The sequence below is a fragment of the Monodon monoceros genome, unplaced genomic scaffold (assembly GCF_005190385.1).
Source record: "Monodon monoceros isolate NGI ecotype Baffin Bay Population unplaced genomic scaffold, NGI_Narwhal_1 Super_Scaffold_4, whole genome shotgun sequence".
NCBI classification, from domain to species: Eukaryota; Metazoa; Chordata; class Mammalia; order Artiodactyla; family Monodontidae; genus Monodon; species Monodon monoceros.
Window position 1 is genome coordinate 37,035,318 of NW_021703781.1, and position 26,870 is coordinate 37,062,187.

General features: G+C 36.8%; 1 protein-coding gene across 1 annotated transcript in view; it reads left to right on the forward strand.

Moving 5' to 3' along the window:
- The first annotated feature begins 5,430 nt into the window (after positions 1 to 5,430).
- Positions 5,431 to 26,870, forward strand: part of ZFAND4 (zinc finger AN1-type containing 4) — a 57,538-nt gene continuing 36,098 nt past the window's right edge. Inside the window, exon 1 of the mRNA XM_029244655.1 lies at positions 5,431 to 5,701. Within this exon, the coding sequence (XP_029100488.1) occupies positions 5,431 to 5,701 (271 nt within the window). The remainder of the gene's footprint in view (positions 5,702 to 26,870) is intronic.

Sequence of the window (26,870 nt, forward strand, 5' to 3'; positions counted from 1 at the left end):
ACACCAAGAATGAACCCTAATGTGAACTATGGCCTTTGAGTGATAATGATGTGTCAATGTAGGTTCATCTGTTGTAACAAATATACCACTCTGGTGTAGGTTGTTGATGGTGGGAGAGGCTGTGCATGTGTTGGGGCAGGGAGTGTGTGGGAACTGTCTGTACTTCTGCCTAATTTTGCAGCGAACCTAAAACTGCTCTAAACAATAGTTTATTCAAAAGGAAAAAAAATTCAGGCTTTAGGCTAACTTAGATTCATTTCCCTCATTTAGTCTGAATTGATGGTTTCACCACAGTGCATTCTAAAGTCAAATATTAAAAAATTTTAGAACTTTGAGTGACCTTTCCCCCTATTATATATAGATAATTAAGAGTAAAGTAATTTCTGAACTATGTGATGTGATACCCTAATCCAGTTTTTATTAAACTTTCTTTTTTTAAAAAAGATAACTGTTGACATCCTAGAGAATGGATCAGAAGAGTGAAGGGCAGGTGTCAAGGATTATAGCTAGGCTATCAAAGTTGCTCAGTTAAGAGCTAATGAAGACCTGAACTAAGTCCTAATCAGTGTGGCTGGAGAAGGTCACAGATTATAGAAATGTTAAGTTGTACTGTTAGGATTAGATACCTTGAGGCTAGCAGAAAAATCTAAAATGATTCCTAGCTTTCTGGCTTAAGTGACTAGGTTAATGGTGGTACCCTTTACCAAGATGGAGACTGTAGGACAAGAAGGAGGTTTGTAGGAAAGATGATTAGTTTTGGACGTGTTGGATTTCAGGTGTCTGTCTTGTATCCAGATTTTACTTGATTTTTATTTATTTTAAATATTTATTATTTATTTATTTATTTATTTTATTTCTGGCTGCATCAGGTCTTAGTTGTGGCACTTGGGATCTTCGTTGAGGCATGTGGGATCTTTTGTTGTGGTGCACAGGCTTCTCTCTAGTTGTGGCATGCGGGTTTTCTCCTCTCCAGTTGTGGCGCGCGGGCTCCAGGGTACATAGGCTCTGTAGTTTGCAGCACGTGGGCTGTAGTTGAGGTGCGTGAGCTCAGTAGTTGTGGTGTGTGGGCTTAGTTGCCCCATGGCATGTGGGATCTTAGTTCCCTTACCAGGGATCAAACCCACGTCCCATGCTTTATAAGGCAGATTCTTTACCACTGGACCACCAGGCAAGTACCTGTTTTTATTTTTTTAAAAAATGTTTATTTATTTATTTATGTGGCTGCATCAGGTCTTGGTTGTGGCACGTGAGCTCTTTGTTGTGGCATGTAGGCTTCTCTCTAGTTGTGGCGTGTGGGTTCCTGAGTGTGCGGGCTCAGTAGTTGCGGCACATGGGCTTTCTAGTTGTGGCACGCGGGCTCTAGAGCATGTGGGCTTAGTTGCCCCGTGGTATGTGGGATCTTAGTTCCCCGACCAGGGATTAAACCGGTGTCCCCTGCATTGGAAGGCGGATTCTTTTTTTTTTAAATAAATTTATTTATTTATTTTTGGCTGCGTTGGGTCTTCGTTGCTGTGCACAGGCTTTCTCTAGTTGTGGCGAGTGGGGGCTACTCATTGTTGTGGTGCACCGGCTTCTCACTCTGGTGGCTTCTCTTGCTGTGGAGCACGGGCTCTAGGCGTGTGGACTTCAGTAGTTGTGGCATGCGGGCTCAGTAGTTGTGGCTCATGGGCTCTAGAGCGCAGGCTCAGTAGTTGTGGCGCACGGGCTTAGTTGCTCTGCGGCATGTGGGATCTTCCTGGACCAGGGCTTGAACCCATGTCCCCTGTATGGCAGGTGGATTCTTAACCACTATGCCACCAGGGAAGTCCCCTGGAAGGTGGATTCTTAACCACTGGACCACCAGGGAAGTCCCTAGTAACCAGATTTTAGACACCTGTGAAAATCATGTCTATAGAACGGAGATGTAGGTTATTAATCAAACCACAAGTTTTAAAAAAAAACTTCTCCTTAATCACATTGTTATGAAAATTGCAGTGACTTCAGTGATATATCCTTTGGCAAAAAAAAGTAAAAAATTTATCACCCATTTTTCTTCTTCATTCCTGCACTGCCCTAGTGTTCACATTCTGTTCACCTAGTCTTACAGATATTCTTCCCCCACTCTGAGGCTTTACCCATTCTGAAATACATTCAAGAGTCTACCTACCTTTAGGGAATACTTCTCAACTTATTTTATGAGGGCAGTATTACCTTGATATCAAACCAGACAAAGACATAGAAATAAAACTAGATCAATAACTTGTATGGATATAGACACAAAAATCTTCAAAAAATACTAACAAACTAAATCTAGTAACATATATAAATGATTACAGACCATATACAAATGGATTTATCCCAGTGATTCAAGGTTGGTTCAATATATCAAAAAGCAGTCAATGTAATACACCATATTAATAGACTATGAGACAAAAACCACATGATCATCTGAGACACTACAGAAGAGTATTTGACAAAATCTAACACTGTGATTTAAAAAAGACAACTGACACCTAAACAAAGTAGGAATAGAAGGGAACGTTCTCCATCTGATAAAGATTACCTATGAAAACCCCACAGCTAAAATCATAACTCGTGGTGAGAGGCTGAATGATTTTCCCTACAACAGGAAAAAGACAAGAATGTTTGCTCTTACCACTTCTATTCAACCTGTATTGGAGATTCCAGGCAGGGCAATTAGGTAAGAAAAGGAAATAAAGATCATCTAGATGGGAAAGGAAGAAGTTAAAATTTCTGTTTGTAGTTGACATTATCTTGTATGTAGAAAATCCTAAGGAATCCACTTAGAAAAATACTAGAACTACTGAGTTCAGCAAGGTTGCAGTGAACAAGACCAATATATTAAAATCAATTGTATTTTTATACACTAGCAATGAGCAATCTGACAATGGAACTAAGAACAATTTCATTGATAGTGACATCAAAAAGAACAAAATTCTTAGAAACACGTTTTTAAAATACAAAACGTATAATTTGAAAACTATAAAACATTGTTGAAAGCAATTAAAGAAGTTATAAATAAACTGAAAGATATTGCATGTTGATGGATTATAAGACTTAATATTGTCAAGATGGTAATACTATCCAAATTAATCTGTAGACTGAACACACTCCTTATCAAAATCCCAACTGGTGTTTCTGCAAAATACACAAGCTGATCCTATAATTCCTATGGAAATTCAGATGACCCAGAATAGCCAACAATCTTGAAAGAGAAGAACAAGTTAGAAGACTCACACTTCCTGATCTCAAAACTTACTACAAAGCTACAAAGACAGTATGCTACTGGCATAAGGATAGACATATAGATCAATGGAACAGAATTGAGGTTATGGTCAGCTGGTTTTCAACAAGGGTGCCAAGACGATTCAATGAATTTAGAATAGTCTTTCTAACAAATGGTGCTGAGACAACTGGTTATTTGTCTGCAAAAGAATAGATCTGTACCCCTATTGTACAACAACCACAAAAATAAATTCAAAATGGACTATAGACCTAAATGTAAGGGCTACACTATACAATTCTTAGAAAAATATGTACTGGTCAATTGTTATTACCTTGCATTAGGCAAAGCTTTTAAAATATGACACCCAAAGTATAAGCAACAGAAGAAACATAGTCAAATTGGGCTTCATTAAAATTTAAAACTTTTGTGCTTCAAAGGAAACTATCAAGAAAGTTAAAAGACAACCCATGAAATTGGAGAAAATATTTGTGAATCATATATCTGTTAAACAGCTTGTATCTGGAAAGTGTTAGACATAAATAACTCAATGGACAGGATCTGAATGGACTTTCTGAATAGACATTTCTGTAAAGAATATGTGCAAATGGGTACTAAGCACATAAAAAGATTCTTAACATCATTAGTCATTAAGGCAAATCACAACCACAGTGAGACACTACTTCATACACACTAGGATGGCTTTAATCAAAAGACAATAAAATGTATTGGCAAGGATGTGAAGAAATCCAAACCCTTGTTCATTGTTGGTGGGAATGTAAAATGGTTTAGACCACTTTTGAAAACAGTTTGGTAGTCCTACAAATTGCTAAACACAGGGTTACCACACAACCCATCAGTTCCACTTCTAGATATATATGGAAGAGAAAGGAAAAAACATGTCTATCACAGACTTGTAATTGAGTGTTCTCATAGCATTATTCATAATAGGCAAAAATTGGAAACAACCCAGAATGCCCATCAACTGATGGCTGGATAAGTAACATGTGGTACATCCTTATAATGGACTATTATTCAGAAATAAAAAAGAATGAAATACTGATACATCTTAGAACATGGATGAACTTTGAAAACATTATGCTAAGTGAAAGAAGCCAGTCACAAAAGTTTACAAATTGTATGATTCTATTTATGTGAAATGTCCAGAATAGGCAAAATTTTAAAAACAAAGTAGATTAGTGATTGCCTAGGGCTGAGAGAGACAGAATTTAGGAGTGTCTCTAAAGAATAAGAGGTTCCTTTTAGGGTTGATGAGAATGTTCTAAAAATGATTATGGTGATGGTTGTACAATTTTGTAACCATACTAAAGCCCAGTAAATTTTAGGCTTTAAATGGGTGAATTTTATGGTATATAAATTATATCGCCATAAAGGTACTGAAAAGATTTACCTACTTCTCCAGAAAGAATATGTATCATTTGTCCTTTTAGTTTAAGTTCAAGCCCCCTCCGCCTTTTCAAAGTTTTCACTGATTAATAGCAATTTATCAATTTGATTATTCCTATTCTCCTAATTATACACTTATAATTTATTTTAGTATTCTGTTGGTTGTGTTTGCCTCTCATATTCATTAGCCATTGTATGTTTGTGTGTAGAGATTATGTCTAATGTCTGTTACCAGTATTAACCTCATCTCAGTGCTATACTGGTGGATAACCTCTGGAAACCCAAATGCTTATTGATTATTTAGTGAATCCTACTTTTAAGATGGTTACTATTCCTTTTATTCAGTGTGATTCAGATGTACAATGGCTATAACATTATACTTTGTATGGGTTATAAAATGTAACTTATGTGTTTTAGGAAAGGATGTGCATAACTTATTCAAAGTCTTGCAAATATATACCTACATGTGGAGTTCATTGGTTTAAATATCATTAACAACAAAACATATTTGTTGAGCATGTAGTGTAAGTAACTGCTGAGCTCTAGTAAGATAAAGTGTAGCAAATATACCTGTTCTTAATAATCTTACACTCTAATTGGGAGAGTGAGTTCAAAGACAATTGTGTAAAGCTCAGGATTAGGCCTAGTAAGCACTAAAATGAATTCCGGGCTCTCTGGAAGGCTGATATGGGCCAGAGTTGAGAAAATCTTTGTGGAGGAATGAGACTTTCACATAGGCTTGTTAAAAAAACATTATTCTTGTTTTTCAGGTACAAAACTCAAAACATGAACAACGATATATGTTACCAATGTTCAAAGCTGATTTGGTTAGAACTGGAATACAGTTGCCTACAACATATTCCAGAGGAATTAGAAAAGTCAAAGTAATGGATAACAGAAAAGATCCTCCATTCTTCAATGAAGACAACGTGGGACCATTTTACTACAGACTTCCTTTCTATGATACCATGGAGCTCTTCATTGAAACACTGACTGGAACATGTTTTGAGCTGAGAGTTTCACGCTTTGAAGCTGTTATTTCTGTGAAAGCAAAAATTCGAAGATTGGAAGGTACTAGTCTTTCTTGTTTTGTAGGATATGAGGATTAAATTTGTTCTTCAAGAGTATATAATAACTTTTTAGCTTTTGTTATGGAGAAATGTCAAACATACATGGAATTAGAAAGAAATGGAGAATGAATCCTTACATACGCCCTACTCAGCTTCAACAGTTATCAATTCATGAATTGTCTTTTTTCCATTCCTGCATTTCCCCCACTCTGTTCCCTTTCTACCAGATTCTTTTGAATCAAAGCAAATCCCTGGCATTATGTTAATGGTGTGAAATAATATTTTAAAATAGTTTTTCAACAGGTTATGATGATGTGAAGATTCTGCAATAACTGCCTTACAGTGATAATTGAATTCCCTTTTATTGACCCTGTTTACTTTTTTAGAGTGCTTTGTGAATTCTTTTTTTTTTTGCGGTACGCGGGCCTCTCACTGTTATGGCCTCTCCCGTTGTGGAGCACAGGCTCTGGGCGCGCAGGCTCAGCGGCTACGACTCACGGGCCCAGCCGCTCCGCGGCATGTGGGATCTTCCCGGACTGGGGCACGAACCAGCGTCCCCTGCAACGACAGGCGGACTCCCAACCACTGCGCCACCAGGGAAGCCCTACTTTTTCTTTTTTTTAATGTGGAGATTTTCTGGGAAGAGTTTTTGGTTTACATTTACATAGATTTGAAGTTTCCTCAGTATAGCAGGGATACTGAATATTGTATAATGTCTCTTTTGTGGTTAGCATATTTGTGAAAAGTGTTATAAATTACTTTGTGTTAAAATTAGTCTTTTTCTTTGTACTTGGCAGATTTCTGAAATAAGTGGTATTTGCCATTTATAGTTGTTAAAATCCAGTAAAGACTAGAAAATTTTCCATATAACACTAAATGGATCTTTGCTTTTTGAGCCAGCTGGAACTTGCTTGTAATAAAGGTAGAAACTAGCATGCCCTCTAGCTCAGTTTAAGTTCAGAATTATAGAAGGATGAGAAGGATTGGAATTTTTTATCTTTGTAAAGTCAAGGATCCTGGTATCTGAGTTTCTGAAATTTGGTATTCCTCTAGTAACTAAGTTCTATTGAAGTTAGTGACCAGCTGAGTCCAATGACCACATCAGTACACCCATTAATGGCACATGAAGCTTTTCTGTCCCCAAATGATTTGGTGAAATACAGAGTCAGAATAGTTTATTTTGACTTTTCCTGCTCTTTTATTTATATGATGGTGTAATGATATCTTTTTAGGAGTGGTAAGATTTTTAAAAAACCCTCTTGTGTTCTAAGTAATCTCTGCATTTTTTCCTGCTTTCAGGCATTTTGAATAATCTCCGTGCAGCAGAAGCACTCTAGAGGGCATCCTGTTTAGTTCTCTTAATGGCAGAAGAGTAGATTTGGGCTTAGGAAAGATTAGGGGCTAATCCCAGGGAAATATTTACTGACAGAGTTGGACCAGAGCCAAGATCTAGGCTACTTGTCCCCTGTAGGAGGAGACATAGGGTAAGAGCAATGACTTTGTAGTTATTAGACAGCTGAAACCTAGTTTAGACATTTATAAAACGAATATACTTATTGGGAGATTAAATGAGGTAATATGTAGAATCTCTACAGTCTTTGTCTGCTTGGGCTGTCACAATAAAATAGCATAGACTGGGAGGCTTAAACAACAGAAGTTTATTTTCTCACAGTTCCAGAGCCTGAAACTCTGAGATCAGGCTACCAGCATGATCAGATTCTGGTGAGGCTTTCTTCCTGACTTGTAGACAGGTTTGTTTTCACTGTGTCCTCACATGGGCATCTCTTCTTATAAGGGCTTGGATCCAACCATAAGGGCCTTACCCTCATGACCTCACCTAAACCTAATTATCTCCCAAAGGCCCCATCTCCGAATACCATCACTTTGAGGGTTAGGACTTCAAGATATAAACTTTGGGGGGATACAGTTCAGTCCATAGCACTTACCACTAGTGGTCAATAGATCTTAATTCCTGTTCCCATTCCCCATCCTTCTAGCCCTCACCCCTTCTTTCCCTCCTATTCTCTAAACTTTTGTAACTTCTTGCAGCCTGTGGGCAGGGATAGTCACTCTGCTCTTCAGGAGGCTTTAAGAGGGCATCCTTCATGTAAAATTAATTTTAATCCTTTTCTAGGTGATATTTCTATTTCTACCCAGGATGACATTTGAGGATAACATGGTGGGTAAGACTCTCCAAGATAAAAGGATATGGAGTAGGTAGGATAGGAAGGCAGAGGTGACACTGTTCAGTTTAATCCTTCAGGGAAATGGTTGCCCTGCCAGACTGCTTTTCCTTTTGGGCAACTTTTGGGAAGCTGGGAACTAGAGCATAGTGGGAGATAGGAGGGTAGATGGAGGGGACTGCAGAGAAAGGGTTGAAGGAGTGTGCTGGATTAGGAATGATGAGGCTGTAGTACCTACAAGGGGACTTTAAATGGGTCTTGAAGGGACAGGAGCAACTGAAGCCAGACTGCCTGGTTTCAGATTCCCAACTGAGTAAATTACTTAACCTCTCTTTACCTCAGTTGTGCTAATTTAAAATGGGACTAATAATAGTACCTAGTTCCGAGTTGTCCTCAGGATTAAACGAATTCAATGAAAAGCATTTAGCAGAGCATCTGTGCTCTTTATGAGGGGAAAATGGTTAGTCTGTGGAGATAGTGCAATATGTACCAAAGGATATAAGAGCTATGCCCTTGGGAGGAGATGTAATTTAGTTCTCTTGAGTTTCCAGAGAAGGAAAATTCTTTGGATCTTATCATTACCTAAAGTAGTGTTCTGCAAAGAAGAGTACATGGTACTCAGAGGATAGGGATTTGGAAAGAAAAAATGTGCCAAGAAATGTAAGGGATTATTGTCAGCTGGTTTTTTATTGCCGTGGGCAGTGGATTCCCTGGACTTGCCATCAAATCATTGGCATTACCGCTCCCTAATAAAGATTTCTCTTCCGTACATGGGATAGGATTGTTTCCCTGGCCAACTTTATGAGTTGGTGGGACCATGTTAATAGTTCTGGCCAGTGAGCTATGAATGGAAGTCTCCATCAGCCTGGGTCCCTGAGTGACTATAGTGAGCAGAGCCCTCTTGACATGCATTAGACATGTAACTTGAGCAAAAAATAAATCTTTGTCTTAAGCCATTGACGTTTTGGGGATGGTTTGGGGTAAGTTCAATATAACCTACTTTATTTTGCCTGATACAGTATCAACTAGGGATCCATTTTTTTCACTTTATAAATAATTGGCTATATAAATACCACTTACTGAATTAGTCTAGTCTTTTCTCACTAAAGTAATTTCATACCTGTCATGTTTTACATTTTTATATGCACACAACTCTTAATCACTTGATGTGTCCCCCCGTGCCAAAATTATACTGTCTTACTTATTGTAATACAATTTATAAGTTTTGATAGCTGATTGTATCCATACATATTAAGGATTATGTCATCTCGGAGAACTGACCCCTTTATCACTAGGTAATGCCCCTCTTTATCTGGATATTTTTCCTTGCTCTGTAGCCTGTTCTGTCTGCAATTAATATAGCTACTCTAGCTTTTTTTTTTGATTAGCATTAGCATAATATATCGTTTTCCATCCCTTTACTTCTTTTTCCCTCAGTTTTATTGAGGTATAATTGACAAATAAAATTGTATCCATCCCTGTACTTTTTTTTATATCCAGCTATATTACTATTTATTTATTTTATTTTTTTTTTTAACATCTTTATTGCAGTATAATTGCTTTACAATGGTGTGTTAGTTTCTGCTTTATAACAAAGTGAATCAGCTATACATATACATATCCCCATATCTCGTCCCTCTTGCATCTCCCTCCCTCCCACCCTCCCTATCCCACCCCTCTAGGTGGTCACAAAGCACCGAGCTGATCTCCCTGTGCTATGCGGCTGCTTCCCACTAGCTATTGGTTTTACATTTGGTATTATATATATATCCGATGTGGCACATCTATACAATGGAATATTACTCAGCCATAAAAAGAAACGAAATTGAGTTATTTGTAGTGAGGTGGATGGACCTAGAGTCTGTCATACAGAGTGAAGTAAGTCAGAAAGAGAAAAGCAAATACCGTATGCTAACACATATATATGGAATCCAAAAAAAAAAAATGGTCATGAAGAACCTAGCAACAGGACGGGAATAAAGACGCAGACCTACTAGAGAATGGACTTGAGGACATGGGGAGGGGGAAGGGTAAGCTGGGACAAAGTGAGAGAGTGGCATGGACATATATACATCCCTCTACTTTTAATCTATATATATCTTTATATTTAAAGTGGATTTCTTATAGACAACATATAGTTGGGTCTTGTTTTTTGATCCACTCTGACAATCTGTCTTTTAATTGGTTTATTGAGGCAATTGATGTTTAAAATGGTTACTGATATAGTTGAATTAATAACTACCATATCTGTTTCTATTTTCTACTCATTGCCCTTATTCTTTGTTCCTTCTTTAATGCTCTTTCTTTCTTTATGTAGATCTATATCATTTTCCTTTTCTCTGAAGAACTTCATTTCCTGCAAGGCAGTTGTACTAGCAACAAATTATCTCAAATTTTGTTTATCTGAGAAACTCTATTTCTCCTTCACTTTTGAAGGATAATTTCATAGGTTACAGAATTCTAGGTTGGTGGTCTTTTTCTTTCAACATTTTAAATATTTTACTCCACTCTCTTCTTGCTTATAGGATTTTGGATAAGAAGGTTCCTGTAATTATTATCCATATGGTTTTTCCTCTGTCTTCTTTGAAGACTTTCTCTTTGTCTTTGCTTTTCTGCAGTTTGATATAACATGCCTAGGTGTAGATTTTAAAATTTTTATCCTATTTATCCATCACAATCCTTCTGATGTGCAGCTATCCTATTTGGTGTTCTCTGAGCTTCGTAATCTGTGCTTTGGTGTATCTCATTAATTTTGGAAAATTCTGGGTCATTATTACTTAAACTATTTCTTCTGTTTCAATTTTCTCTTTCTTCTAGTATTCCAGTTACACGTTTTGAAAAATTTCAATAGTTCTTTGATGTTCCTTTTTTAAAAAATTCTTTTTTCTCTTTACATTTTGATTTGAGAAGTTCCTGTTGACATTTCTTTCAGTTCACTGATTCTTTCCTTGCCTTACCCAGTCTGCTGATGAGTGAGCCTGTCAAAGGCATATCTTTTTCCATCCCTTTACTTCTTTTTTCCCCAGCTTTATTGAGCTTCCTTTTGCTTATATGTAATACACATGCATTTGAGATTTATTCATATTGTTCCATATATCAATAGTTCATTCTGTTTATGGTTGAGTAGTTTTCCATTGTATGGATATACTACACTTACTCATTCCCAAGTTGAGGACACTTCAGTTTTTGGTGATTTTGAATAACCCACTTTAACTTTCATGTACAGTTTTGGTTGTTTTTCTTTTTGCGGTACGCGGGCCTCTCACTGTTGTGGCCTCTCCCGTTGAGGAGCACAGGCTCCGGACGCTCAGGCTCAGCGGCCATGGCTCACGGGCCCAGCCGCTCCGCGGCATGTGGGATCTTCCCGGACCGGGGAACGAACCCGTGTCCCCTGCATCGGCAGGCAGACTCTCAACCACTGCGCCACCAGGGAAGCCCTGAGATTGGGTTTTTTTGGTGGATTCTATAGGGTTTTCCATGTTCTTAGATCATGTCATCTGTGAATATAGTTTTACTTCTTCCTTTCCAATCTCAATACTTTTTATTTTTGTTTCTTGCCTAATTGTCCTGACTAGAACTGTCAGTAAAATGTTAAATAGAAATGGTGAAAGTGAACATCCGTGTCTTATTTCTGATCTTAGGGGGACAGCTTTCATCCTTTTACGGTTAGATATGGTGGTTACTGATTGTTGTTTTATAGAGACTGTATACCAGCTTGAGGAAATTTCCTTCAATTCCTATTTGTTCAATGTTTTCTCATGAAATAATTGGATTTTGTCACATGCACTTTCTGTATCTATTGAGATAGATGGTCATGTGGTTTTTGTGCACTCCTGGGATGAATCCCACCTGGTCGTGGTACATAATCCTTCTGATGTGCAGCTAGATTCTGTTTGCTAGTATTTTGTTGAGGATATTTGCAACTATATTCACAAGGGATATTAGTCTGTAGTTTTATTTTCTTGTAATATCTTTGGTGTTTACTAGTAACCCAGTGATACTGCCCTGACAGAAGGAGTTGGTAAGTTTTCTGTCCTCTTTTACTTTTTGTAAGAGTTTGTGAAAGATTATGTTAATCCTTTAAATCAGGGGTCCCCATCCCACGGGCTGCAGACTGATACCAGTCTGCAGCCTGTTAGGAACCAGGCCGCACAGCAAGAGGTGAGCAGCAGGTGAGTGAGCGAACAAAGCTTCATCTTTGTGGACCGCCTGGAGGGGTGGGATAGGGAGGGTGGGAGGGAGGGAGGGAGGGAGACGCAAGAGGGAAGAGATATGGGAACATATGTATATGTATAACTGATTCACTTTGATATAAAGCAGAAACTAACACACCATTGTAAAGCAATTATACCCCAATAAAGACGTAAAAAAAAAAAAAAGCTTCATCTGCTGCTTCCGATAGCTCGCGTTACCACCTGAGCCATCTCCCCCCGCACCGCCCCCCGTCCGTGGAAGAATTGTCTTCCATGAAACCCATCCCTGGTGCCAGAAAGGTTGGGGACCAATGATTTAAATTAAATGTTTGGCAGAATTTAGCATTAATGTCTGGTCCTGAGCTCTTTTTGTTGGATGTTTTTTGATTACTGACTCAATCTCTGCTTTTTTAGGTTTATTCAGATATTCTGTTTCTTCCTGATTCAGTTTTCATAGTTTGTGAGTTTCTAGGAATTATTCCATTTCATGCAGCTTGTTTAATTTTTGTAAGGTCAGTAGCAATGTGTCCACTTTCATTCCTGATTTTTGTGATTTGAGTCTCCCTTTTCTTAGTCTAGCTAAAGTTTTGTCGATTTTGTTACTTTTTTGAAATAACTGATTTCCTTAGTTTTCTCTATTATTTATTTTGTTTACTTTATTATTTCTTTCTCCTCCTTGCTTTGAGTTTAGTTTGGTGTTCTGTTTTAGTTTCTTAAGGTGGAAGTTTAAATTATTGATTTGAGATCTTCTTTTTTAATGTAGGTGTTTATAGCTATAAATTATAAATATATTAATATTGTCTTTTGTATTTACCTATGTATTTTTTTTTTTACCAATGTTCTTTATTTCTTTGTGTGGATTCAAGGTAGTCTCCAGTGTTCTTTCATTGTAGCCTGAAGGACTGCTTTTAACATTTTTTGTATGACAGGCTGCTAGTGACAAACTCTTTCAATTTTTGTTTGTCTGAATTGTCTTAATTCTTCTCCATTTTTGAAGGATAATTTCATTATATATAGAATTATTGGTTGACAGGTTTTTTTTTCTTTTGGCACTTTGAATATGTCATCTTTTTGCCTTCTGTCTTCCATGGTTTCCGATTAGGAATCAGCTGTTAATCTTATTGACCATGCCTTTGTTTGATAAGTAACTCTTCTCTTGCTGCTTTCAAGATTCTCTCTTTGTCTCTGTTTGTCAGTCCCCTGTTCAAAACCTTCCAGTGTCTTCCCATCACAATCAAAGTAAAATCCAAATGCACTACTGTTGCATTTAAAGTTTTTCCTACATGTATCTTTTTTTTTTTTTTTTTTCGGTACGCGGGCCTCTCACTGTTGTGGCCTCTCCCGTTGTGGAGCACAGGCTCCGGACGCGCAGGCTCAGCGCGTGGCTCACTGGGCCCGTGGCTCACTGGGCCCATGGCTCACGGGCCCAGCCGCTCCGTGTCATGTGGGATCCTCCCGGACCGGGGCACGAACCCGCGTCCCCTGCATCGACAGGCGGACTCTCAACCACTGCGCCACCAGGGAAGCCCCCTACATGTATCTTTAACCCTGTTTTATTACTTTCCATTTTAGTAATTCTACTTGAGGCACACCACCTTTTTATTCTTTCTTCAATAAGACCAGCATCTTCCTGCTTAAAGGTATCTCCTCCTCCAGATACAGTTATTGTTCATTCTCTCACTTTATTAAAATTCTCAAAGGGAATTCCCTGGTGTTCTGGTGGTTAGGACTGTGTACTGTTACTGCAGAGGGCCTGGGTTCAATCCCTGGTCAGGGAACTAAAGATCCCACAAGCTGTGTGGCATTGCCAAAAAAAAAAAAAATTCTCACATGTCATTTCCTCATGCCTTTCTTAACCACTCTTATTAAAAATATACTTCCCACTCCTACCTGTGCCAGTCACTCTTTATCTTTACCCTGCTGTATTGGTTTTCATTACATTGAATAACCTGGCATTATATTATAGGTGAATGTATGGATGAATGGTTGGATTTATTATTAGTATTATTTTTAAGTAAAATCTAAGCATCATGAGGTCGTGGTCTTTTTTCTTATTCACCAGTGTATTTTTAGCCCAGAGACTAATGTCTGACATAGAATAAGCATTCAAATATTTGAGTGAAGGAAATCCAGAGTGATGTTTAATAGTTCTTAACTGTATCTAACTGAAATATGGTCATCTAGTATAGATTATTTTTCCATTTGAGACATTAAAATATGTAATCTCTTTGTATATGCCATTCCTTCTCTAGTTTATTCTCATAGAGCTCTTTCTACCATTACTTTTTGCATTTTCTGAAGTGACTACATTCCTACAATGTTTTCAAAAGTACTTTAACGTCTTTGTTTTGACAGTATGTATGTACTACATGTACTTACCACATAATGTTAATCTTAAGAATTAAAGTGGAAATTGACAATGTTGAGTAGAAATATATGTATTCAGTTTAATAAGAAACCAGGAATGGAAATAATTTTTAGTTTATTGGTTTTCTCAATTTCTTTCTTTTAGATAAGCATTTTAAAAATTAATGAATTTTGTTAGAGCAATTTTCAGATCACAATAAAACTGAACAAAAACTAGAGATTTCCTGTAGACTGCATGCCCTCCACCCTCCCTTGTACAACCTCTCCCACTATCAACATCTCACACTAGAGTGAGGCATTTGTTATAGCTGATGAACCTACATTGACATACCATTTTCACCCAAAGTCCATAGTTTACATTACATAGTTTACATAATGATATATTTACCATTATAGTACTATAGAAGATAATTTCATTTCCCTAAAAGTTCTCTGTGCTGTCCCTATTCATTCCTCCCTCTTCTCAACCCCTGGAAGCCATATTCTTTTTACTGTCTATTCCATAGTTTTGTATTTTCCAGAATGTCATATAGTTGAAATCATAGAGTATGTAGCCTTTTCAGATTGGCTTCTTCCCATTAGAAATATGCATTTATGTTTCCTCATGCCTTCTAATGGCTTGATAGTTTATTTCTTTATAACACTGAACACTGCTTAGATCTTTATAACACTCCCATTGTCTTCATGTACCCCAGTTTAATTACCCATTCATCTACTGAAGGACATCTTGGTTGCTTCAAGTTTTGGCGATTATGAATAATAAAGATGCTATAAACATCCATGTGCAGGTTTTTGTGTGGGCATAAATTTTCAGCTCTTTTAGGAAAATACCAAGGAGTGTGATTGCTGGATTGTATGGTAAGAGTATGTTTAGTTTTGTACAAAACTGCCAAGGTGACTGTACCATTTTGCATTCCCACCAGCATTGAATGAGAGTTCCTATTGCTGTACATCCTTGCCAGCATTTGATGATGTCAGTGTTCTGGATTTTGGCCATTCTAATAGGTGTGTAGTGGTATTTCATTGTCATTTTAATTTGCATTTCACTAATGACATATGATGTTGAACATCTTTTCAAATGCTTACTTGTTATCTGTATATCTTCTTGGGTAAAGTGTCTGTTCAGGTCTTTAACCCATTTTTAAATTTTAAGTTGTTTCTTTTCTTATTGTTGTTTGTTTTCTCCCAGTCTGTGGCGTGTCTTCTCATTCTCTTGACATTGTCTTTTGCAGAGCAGTAGTGTATAATTTTAATGAAGTCTAGCTTATCGATTATTTCTTTCATGGATCATGCTTTTGTTGTTGTATCTAAAAAGTCATCACCATACCCAAGGTCATCTAGGTTTTTCTGCTTGTTATCATCTAGGAGTTTTATAGTTTTGCATTTTACATTTAGGACTCTGATCCATTTTGAGTTTATTTCTGTGAAGCATATAAGGTCTGTGTCTAGATTATTTTTTATTTTTTTTTGCATGTGGATGTCCAGTTATTCCAGCACTATTTGTGGAAAAGACTATCTTTGCTCCATTATATTGCCTTCACTCCCTTGTCAAAGATCACTTGACTATATTTTTGTGGGTGTATTTCTGTGCTCTCTATTCTATTGATTATATTTGTTTATTCTTTCATCATTACCACGCTGTCTTGATTGCTGTAACTTTATAGTAAGTCTTGAAGTTGCATAGTGTCGGTCTTCAAACTCTGTTCTTCAGTATTGGAATCACTATTCTGGGTCTTTTGCCTTTCCATATAAACTTTACAATAAGTTTATTGATAGCCACAAAATAACATGCTAAGATCTTGATGGGATTGTGTTGTATCTACAGATCAAGATGGGAAGAACTGACATCTTGACAATATTGAGTCTTCCAGTCCATGAATGTGGAATCTCTCTCTAGTTATTTGGTTATTATTTGATATCTTTCATTACTATTTTATAGTTTTCCTCATATAGCTCTCATACATATTTATTAGATTCATACCTAAGTTTTAAAATTATATTTGGTGCTAACATAAATGATAATGTATTTTTAATTTCAAATTCCACTTGACCATTGCTGGTATATAAAAAAGTGATAGACTTTAGTATATTAATCTGGTATCCTGCGACCTTGCCATAATCTAATTGCTTATCAGTTCCAGGAGCTTTTTGTTGACTCTTTTTGGATTTTTCTACATAGACAATCATGTCATATGCAAACAAAGACAGTTTTATAACTTCTTCCCAATCTGTATACTTTTCATTTCCTTTTCTTGTTTTATTGTATTAGCTAGGACTTCCAGTACAATATTCAAAAGCAGTAGTGAGGGGAGACATCCTTGCCTTGTTACTCATCTTAGCAGGAAATCTTTGAATTTCGAACAATTAAGTATGTAGGGTTTTTGTTTTTGTTTTGGGTTTTTTTTGGTCAAATTGAGGAAGTTCCCCTCTATTCCTAATTTGCTGGGAACTTTTATGAAGAATGAATGTTGGATTTTGTCAAATGCTTTTTTTGAATCTATTGATGTGATCATGTGATTTTTCTTTTTTAACCTGATGACATGACGGACTACATTGCCTTGCATACTTGGGATAAATCTAACTTGGTCATGGTGTATAATTCTTTTTATTCATGTTGTTGGATTTTATTTGCTAATATTTTATTGAGAATTTTTTCATCTGTGTTCATGAGACATATTGGTCTGTAGTTTTCTTGTAGTGTCTTTGTCTGGTTTTGGTATTAGGGTAATGTTGGCCTCACAGAATGAGTTAGGAAGTATTCCTCTGCTTTTGTCTTCAGGAATCAATTATAGAAAATTGGTGTAATTTCTTTCTTAAATATTTGGTAGAATTCCCCAGTGAAACAATTTGGCCACAGTGCTTTTTGTTTTGGAAGGTTATAAATTATTGATTCAATTTCTTTAATAGATAAAACCCTATTCAGATTGTCTGTTTCTTGTGTGAGTTTTGGCAGCTTGTGTCTTTAAGGAATTGGTTCATTTCATCTAGATTATCAAATTTGTGGGCATAGGATTGTTCATAGTATTCCTTTACTATACTGAAGCTCAGAGATTCTTTTCTTAGCTGTGTTCAGCCTACTAATGAGCCCACTAAAGACATTCTTCCTTTCTGTTACAGTATTATTAATCTCTCTAGCATTTCCTTTTACTTCTTTCTTAGAATTCCATCTCTCTGCTTACATTGCCCATCTGTTCTTGCATGCTGTCTCCTTTATCCATTAGAGCCCTTAGCATATTAATCGACTAATCATAGATTAGTTGTTTTACATTCCTGGTCTGGTAATTCCAACTTTGCTGCCCTATATGAGTCTGGTTCTGATGCTTGCTCTGTCTCTTCAAACTGTTTTTTGCCTCGTAGTATGCCTTGTTATTCTTTCTTGATAGGCAGACATGATGTACTTGGTAAAGGGAACTGCTGTTACTAGGCCTTTAGTAATGTGGTGATGAGGTGTAGCGTAAGGTGGAGGATGGGGAAGCTTTCTACAGTCTGAAAATTAGGTGAGCTCTCAGTCTTCTATTGAGCCTGTGTCCCTGGTCTGAGAACTTCATCAGTGCTTCTCATCCTTTCCCTCCCCTTTCCTTACTCTTAGGTAGCACAGGATGGCTGGAGAGAGCTGAAGTTAAGTATTGCATATTACCCTTTCTCCATGTGGAATGCTAGAATTAGCGGGAGTTGAGTATTTCCCTTCCCTCATGTGGCTAGAGTGGATTGGACTTAGATATTTCCTTTCCCTCAGGTGAGCTAGGCTCTGATAAAACCCCAGCAGACTAGGTGCTGGTAAAATAGTTTCTCTTGAGGGCAGGCCTTGTTAAGAACAGAATGCTCTAGTATATTTCAAACTAGTTACTTCCTCCCCTCCCTCTGCTGGAAACACTAGGGGGGTTTTCTCTGATATTCACTGTGAGAAGGTGGGCAAGCTCCTGGAGGTAAAATTCACAAAGTGTGTGTGGGGGGCCCTATGAGTAGGTTCCCTGGAATTTTTAGCTCTCAGATTTGTCCATACTGAGACTCCTGTAGTTCGTCAATTATAGGTTAGGTTTTCCTACCCACTGGTTCCAGGTAGAGGTTTCTGCTCTGGTTTGTTGTGATTTTCTATATTCACTTGTCTGTCTCTCCAATATTGGGGGTAGTGATTTGCCCTGTGACCTCATTTCTTTGATGGATTCAAGAAGAGTTGTTGACTTTTTAGTTTGTTCAGGTTTTACTTGTTAGGATTCAGTGGTGACTTCTAAGCTCCTTACATGCTTACCTGGAGATCAGAAGTTTTGACTATATTTTAAGAGGGTCATTCTTGCTGGTGTGCTGAGGATAGTCAGAGAGAGAAAGGGGAAGCAGAGGTAGAGGCTGTTACACAAACACAGGTGAGAAATGTGCTGTGTTGGACTATAGAATGGTAGTTGGAAAGAAAATATTTCTGTTTGGATGTTTGGATATCATAGAGCCAGCAAGACTTGCTGACAGATTGAAAGAGAGGTGTTGGGGGTAACTCCTTGGTATTTGACCTGAGCAACTTGGATGAATGGAGTTGCTGTTAATTGTGATGGGTACTTCTGGAGCAGAACCAGGTTTGGAGAGAAGAGATCCAAGGGTGCTCCAAAATTAAGAGGCCAGGAAGTTGAGACTGACCAGCCAAGGAGGTTTAGGGGGAGTGGCCAAAGAGGTAATAACAAAACCAAGAGAATGTGTTAGTCATCTTGTGAATAAAATGTATTCCAGGAGGAGGAAGTGATCAGATGCTGGATAGGCTGCGTAGGAAAAGAATTGAGAATTGGCCATTGGTTTTAGAAAATGGAATTAATTGGTGACTTTGACTGCATGACTAAGTTGGTATCAGCCAGATTTCTACACTGTAAAGTTACTATTTTTATCTTTGTAATTAATATCTTGTGATGTGAGGAGCTACCTTGACACTATGCAAACATCCTATTTTTTCTTATCATTTTGGTCAGTAATTTTAGCACCCGTTGATAGGCTTGTCAGTAACAGTTGTTACCATAGTATTTGATCAATGATGATTTTTCTGTTTCTTTTATATTCTGTCTGCATTTATTGGCATTTTACTATAAGGAAGTACTGTCATTTATTTCTAATTATTTATATCCTAATTATTTTCCTAATTATTTATATCAGAATGGACTCATGAATATTTCCTAATTATTTATATCAGAATGGACTTTTCCTAATTATTTATATCAGAATGGACTCATGAATATTTATTCTATGGGTTATAATCTATTACTGTTGTATTGCTGAGATTGTCCCAAATTTGACTATCAGGAGTACCTTCAAATTGGTTCATATTTCCTTTTGAAATGCCACCATCATTTTTTAGGCATATTCTTGCCTTCCCTGGCACCACAAGATATTCCAGGTTCATCTTGTACTTTCCCTGCCACAGCGTTCACATCAGCTGTTTCTCTAAGGTTACTTTTATTGCCGTGGTATTTAGAAACCAAGATCCAGGTGCTAAGTGTACTCCTTGCTATTGGGGTGTCATTGCTTCTAGGCTTCATAATGGGCAGAGATAGGGAATATGTGTATTTACACTCATATACCCACACTTCTGTATTTATCTAAATTGATATATGTTAAAAACCATGAATTCAAACAGATATCTCCAATTCTAGTTTATCATCACAGTGCTCATTTTAGCCTTTTCCTTTCCCTATTTTCCCATTTTCTCGCACACTGAGAAACTTAGTTCACATTATCCATAGCACACCTACTTATTTGTTCAAACTTATACATATACATAAACTATATACATAAATTAATTTAGAATCACTAACCCATGGATCTCTAAGAAACAAATTTACTAACTAGAGTATAATATTTGTGTGCATTTCTTTTTGTTCTTTGCCTATCGTATAGGCAAAATACTGTTTTCTAAAGTTACCTAGTTTTTTCTTCCCCACACCTTCATTTGTAATATAATTATATTCATGTGTTAGTCTTTATATTCTATTTTGAAGTTTCCCCACATCCTGAATGATTTTAATTGTTCATTTGGTGGTAGGGGACGTGAGTTGATGTGAAACATCAACGTGATTCCCAATGTCAGAGCTATATAAACATTTTAGAAGTTGCTACCCTTCATTCCTACTACTTGTTCCCTTTCCCACATTCTTTCTACACCATCCAACCCATCCCCTGTTGGGTAACCAATCTCATTAGTTAATTTTTAAAAATTTATTTATTATTTATTTATTTTTGGCTGCATTGGGTCTTCGTTGCTGCGTGTGGGCTTTCTCTAGTTGCGGCGAGTGGGGACTACTCTTTGTTGCAGTGCTCAGGCTTCTCATTGTGGTGGCTTCTCTTTGTTGTGGAGCATGGGCTCTAGGCACACGGGCTTCAGTGGTTTTGGCACGTGGGCTCAGTAGTTGTGGCTGACTGGCTCTAAAGCTCAGGCTCAGTAATTGTGGCCCACAGGTTTATTTGCTCCACAGCATGTGGGATCTTCCCAGACCAGGGCTTGAACCCGTGTCCCCTGCGTTGGCAGGCGGATTCTTAACCACTGCGCCACCAGGGAAACCCTCATTAGTTTCTGATTTATCCTCCCTGTTTTTATTTTGCCCAAATGGGCAGATGCATGTATATTTTCATATATCCTCTTGTTTCTAATATGAATAGTAGCGTACTATAGTCTTTTGTATTGTGCTTTTTATACTTAATAATATATCCTGGATGTCACTCTAAATCAATTCATAGAGAACTTTCTCATGCAGTTTTCATAGTTTTTCTTTTCAGTTTTATAGTATTCCATTGTGTGAAAAAAATATATCAGTTTATTCAACCACTTTTTTGTATATGGCACTTAGGTTGTTTCCAGTATTTTGCATATTTACATGGTGCAACAGTGGATAACCTTGTGCATATATATTTTTGTATGTTGTAGACATATCTTCAAGGTGGAGTACTAAAATTGTGATTGCTGGTCCAAAAGGTTTAAGTGCATATGTAGTTTTGTTAGGTACCATCAAATTTCACTTCAGATGGTTGAACTAGTTCGTATTCCCACTGCAACATATGTACACCCATGACCTCCCAACAAAAGTGTTGTAATACTTTAAAATTTTTGCCAATATAATATATTTTTTTTAATGTATTTATTTGGGTGCATTGGGTCTTCGTTGCTGTGCACGGGCTTTCTCTAGCTGCAGCGAGCAGGGGCTACTCTTCCATGTGGTGCGAGGGCTTCTCATTGCAGTGGCTTCTCTTGTTGTGGAGCACAGGCTCTAGGCGTGAGGACTTCAGTAGTTGTGGCACGTGGCTCAGTAGTTGTGGCTTGCAGGCTCTGGAGCACAGGCTCAGTAGTTGTGGTGCACAGGCTTAGTTGCTTTGCAGCATGTGGGATCGTCCCGGACCAGGGATTGAACCCGTGTCCCCTGCATTGGCAGGAGGATTCTTAACCACTGTGCCACCAGGGAAGTCCTAATGTGTTGTTTTAATTTGCTGTTTTATTATGAGCGAATTGGAACATTTTATTCATTTTTAGGCTATTTTTAAGGGCTATTTTTCCATCTTTCTTTTGGAATGCTTGTTCATGTCTTTTGCTTATTTTTCTATTGGGTTTTTGGTCTTTGTCTCAATTTTTAATAGGTCATTATACATTAGGGACATTAGCCTTTTGTCTCTGGTATATGTTACACGTATTTTCTCCCGGTTGTCTTTTGACTTTGTCCATAGTGGTTTCTTTCTTATGCAATTAAAATTTTTTTCTCATGTAAAAAAAATTTTTTTAAAAAGGAAATTTATCAATTTTACTGTCTCTGCATTTTGAGTCATAGTTAGAATAAGCCATTTTTTGCACCAGAGTTAAAGATGAATTCATCCATGTTTTCTTTTAGTACTTAGCTTCATTTTTTCACATTTAGATCTTTAATCCATTTGGAGTTTATTCTTATGTATGGCACTAGGTATGAATCTAATTTTATCTTTTCCCAAGTGACTACCCATTTATTCCTGCACTGTTTATTTTTAAAGTCCATTTTTGGCTCAGTAGTTTGAGATCCCACCTTTATCATCTGTCTATTTCTGGACTTTTTATATGTCAGTATCACACTTTTAATTATAGAGGCTTTAATAGTATGTTTTTCATGTCTGGTAGGGCTAGTACTCATCAATTCTCTTTTTTGGTGTTTTTCTAGCTATTTTTGCATATTTGATTTAACTTTATTGCCTTGTCTCACTCTTTTAAAAAGATTAGTATTTTTAGAGTGATTGCATTGAATTTATAAATTAACATAAGTAGAACAAACATCTTATAAGGTTGAATCATTCTATCCAAAAACAGAGTTGTTTTTTGGTTTTGTTTGTCCACTTTTACAGCTTTTAGGAGTGTTTTAAAATTTTCTTTGTAGAGGTTTGCACCTTTCTTGTTAAGTATATTTCTAAGTACAGTAGTTAATAATATTTAAATATTTATTGTTATTATAAATGAAGTTTTCTCTACTGGTATATCCTATAATGGTTTATTGCTTACTTATTTGAAGGCTATGGATATTTGTATGTTAATTTTATATACTGCTAATTTACTCAATTGTCTTTCTTTTGGTCTTCTCATAAATTCTCCAGGGTTTTTCAGGTATATTTGTCATATCATCTGCAACAGAGATAGTTTCACTATTTCTTTAACCATTCTTTGGCCTTTAATTGATTTCTCTTGTCTAATTAAATTGACTAATACCTCTCTTACTATGTCAAATAGTGGCAGTGTTGGTGGACATCTTGCCTTGTTCCTGATCTTACTGGATAATGTTTCTAGTATTTCCTCATTAAATAAGATAGTGTTTTAAGACTAGTAGTATTTTAACATATTAAGAGAATATCTCTCAATTCCTATTTTCTTGAGACTTAAAATATCATGAATGGATGTTGAATTTTGTCAAAGATTTTCTTAGCACCTATGGAGATTTTTTTTTTCCTTAGAGCTGTTAATGTGTTGGATAATAATACTACTAAATACTACTAATAATAGATTCCTTAGTATTGAACCAATCTACAATCCTGGAATACATTCCTCTTGGTTACAGCAAATTCTTTTCTTGGTGTACTAGAGGATTCTGTTTGCCTGTATTTAGATTTTTATATCAGTTTAAGTGAATGATATTGGTCTGTAGTTTTTGTTTTTTGTAATGTCTTTATTAGGTTTAGGAGTTGATGCTGTCCTTTTTAAAAAAAATTTATTTACTTATTTTTGGCTGCATTGGGTCTTCGTTTGCTGTGCGCAGGATTTCTCTCGTTGCGGTGCGTGGGCTTCTCATTGCGGTGGCTTCTCTTGTTGCGGAGCAAGGGCTGTAGGTGTGCGGGCTTCAGTAGTTGTGGCACGCGGGCTCTAGAGTGCAGGCTCAGTAGTTGTGGTGCACGGGCTTAGTTGCTCTGTGGCATGTGGGATCTTCCCGGACCAGGGCTCGAACCTGTGTCCCCTGCGTTGGCAGGCAGATTCTTAACCACTGCGCCACCAGGGAAGTCCTATCCTTACTTCTTAAAAGAAATTAGCATATTTTCATTTATTTTAAGAAATTAGGATGTTTTTATTCCTTTCAGTGCTCTGGAAAAATATGTAGATCATAGGGTTTATTTTGCCTTTAAAGGTTTCATAAATTCCTGTAAATCCATTTGGCTTGGTGCTTTTTATTGTGTGTGTGTGTGGGGGGGGATTCCTGAACAGCATTCTCTAGTTGTTCTACAGAAATTGATCTGTTCAAGCTTTCTAACTTTCATGGCATCAATTTTGTTAATCTGTTGTTCCTTAGGAAGTTATCCCCTTGCTATTTCTTATTTTTGTATATTTGTGATTCCCTTCCCTTTTTTTCCTTTTAATACGTTTAGCTTGTAGTTTGTCTACTTTGTCAACAAACATTTTTTAAAAACTAGGATTTTGATTTATTAATTGCCTTTTTTTTAGTTTTTTTAGTAGTCTTTAGTTTTATCGCATTGCAGAGAGTGTTGTTTGTAATATTTCCATTTTATGGAAAGCATTGTTTTCTTTTTGACCTAATATATGATCAGTTTTTGTGTATGTGCCGTGGACCCTTGAGTATGTGTATTATTATCATCTAGGAACAATAAACATGTCTCACTGATTATTTTGTTCAGTTGGCTTATCTTTATGTATTTTTTCATGCTTGATCTGTCTTGTACTAAAAGGTATATTAACGTCTCTTATTATTGTGTTTTTCTTTATGTCCCTCTGCATCTTCTATAGTTTTTGTTTTATAAAGGTGGTTACTTGTGTTATTTGATACATAAGAATATCCATAACTGTTACATCTTCATTATGAACTTTAACATTAAAAAATATCCCTCATTGTCACATTTGATGCTTTGGGTTGTGAATTCTACTTTGGTAATCAGGATCGCCACACTCTCTCCTTTTCTGGTTTATTTCACTTAGCACAGTGTCTTCAAGGTTCATTCATGTTGTAGCGTGTGGCAGGATTTCCTTCTTTTTTAAGGTTGAATAATACTCCATTATATGTTTATGACACATTTTCTTTATCCATTCATCTGTCAATAAATATTTTAGGTTACTTCCATTTCTTGGCTGTTATGAATAAAGCTGTAATGAACATGAACATGCAGCTATCTCTTCCAGATCCTGATTTCTTTTGAATAAACACCCAGAAGTAGAATTACTGGATCATATGGTAATAGTATTTTTAATGTTTTGAGGAGACTTCATGCTGTTTTCCATTTTGGCTGCACAGTTTTATATTCCCACCAATAGGGCACAGCGTTCCAGTTGCTCTGCATCCTCACCAACACTTGTTACTTTCTGAGCTTGATAGTGGACAGCCTCTTGGGTGTGGTATCTTACGGTGGTTTTGATTTGCATTTCGCTGATGATTAGTGATGTTGGCCATCTTTTCATATTCTTATTGGTCATCTGTATGTCTTCTTTGGGGAAATGTCTATTCAAAAGACATTTAAAAATCAGATTGCTTTCTTGTTGTTGAGTCTGGTCTAATTATTTTGCCTTACAAGTTATTTGATTTTTTTTTTCAGGTTAACTGTTGGGGATTTTATCTTTGTCATTGAAATAAAATAGTTTTATTACTCAGATATGTCTTGGGCACAATAGTTCTGGGTTAATTTTCCCAGGTACCTAGCAGGTCCTTTCAATGTATAGATTCAGGTCTTCAATTTCTGGAAGTTTTCCAGGATTATATTTCTAAGTATTAGCTCTGTTCCATTTTTTAGGGGCTTTGATAATATGAATATTATTCTTGGCCTGTCTTCCATTTCCACTACTTTCACTCTAACCCTTCTTACTTCTTTCTTTATGTCATTTTCATACTCTTGCTTATTTTCCTGGCTTGTCCTTTACTGAATGTGTGGTTGAGTATATTATCTCTTGGTATCTTGCAGTTTATTCTTTATTTTTGTGGTAATTTTGTCTTTTTCCTCCATTTCTTTTCTGAGTTCAGTCAGCAGTCTTTTTCATCCCCCCCCCCCACCTTTTCGGACTTTTTCTGTTCTTAATTTTTTAATTTCTGATTCAGACTGTTGAATACTTCAAATGCTTAAGTATGTTTAACTCTGTTTAGGGTGTGACCTTATAGTTTTCTTTTGCTTCATGGTTATTTTTCTGGGTAAAATTTGCCTTGGTTGATAGGTGTGGAATTTTGTTTTTTAATTTTTGCTATTAACTCTCTATGGGTTTGTTATTTTTTTCCTCCTGTTGATTTTTGTGGTGTTCGGGTGTTTTATGGATTCTGTTTAATGGTGCTATGCCAGTTTAGTAATGTCCAGATATTTTCACATATGTTTTATGTCTGTTTTGTGGTGATGGTGGGGAGTGGGGCACTCGTGATTCCTCCAATTTTGTTGTTATCTTTTGTCTTGCAGGACTCTTAAGTTTTTACCCCTTGTTCCTTTTCCCCCTGAACACTGAATTACTACGGATGCTCTTCCTCTTTTGCTTTTTGCCTCCTACAGAAGTTCCTTCAAATTGCTTGGCTTTAAAGTCCATTACTTGCAGTCAGTATTCTGGTCTGAGTCCTTTTTGTAGACTTTTGAGACTTAGAATTGCCTTCTTCCTTGTGATGGTTTTATATTGAACTTGTATACTGCACTACCTTCCCTCTCCAAACTTCTCCAAAGTTTTTCTTGATCAGCCCTGCAGGGACAGGAGCATGAGATTTCCCACGCTAGGATAGAGCAATTGCCCCTTTTTATTTCCAGTTCTTTTGAAGTTTAGACATTCTCTGTCTTCAAGTTATGAGGGCTAAGGGCATAGTTTCTGTGTAGATTCATTTCCCTTCTTACTGTTCCGTATTGTTTTGGGAGGAAATATTGGGAGATGGGAGCTATGGCCCACCATTGTCTTTAATTATCCATCAGTCCTGTCGATTCTGTTTTATTTTCTAAATGTAGATATGAACATGGTCTCAAACATACATGTATCTGTGTGAAAATTCTAAAA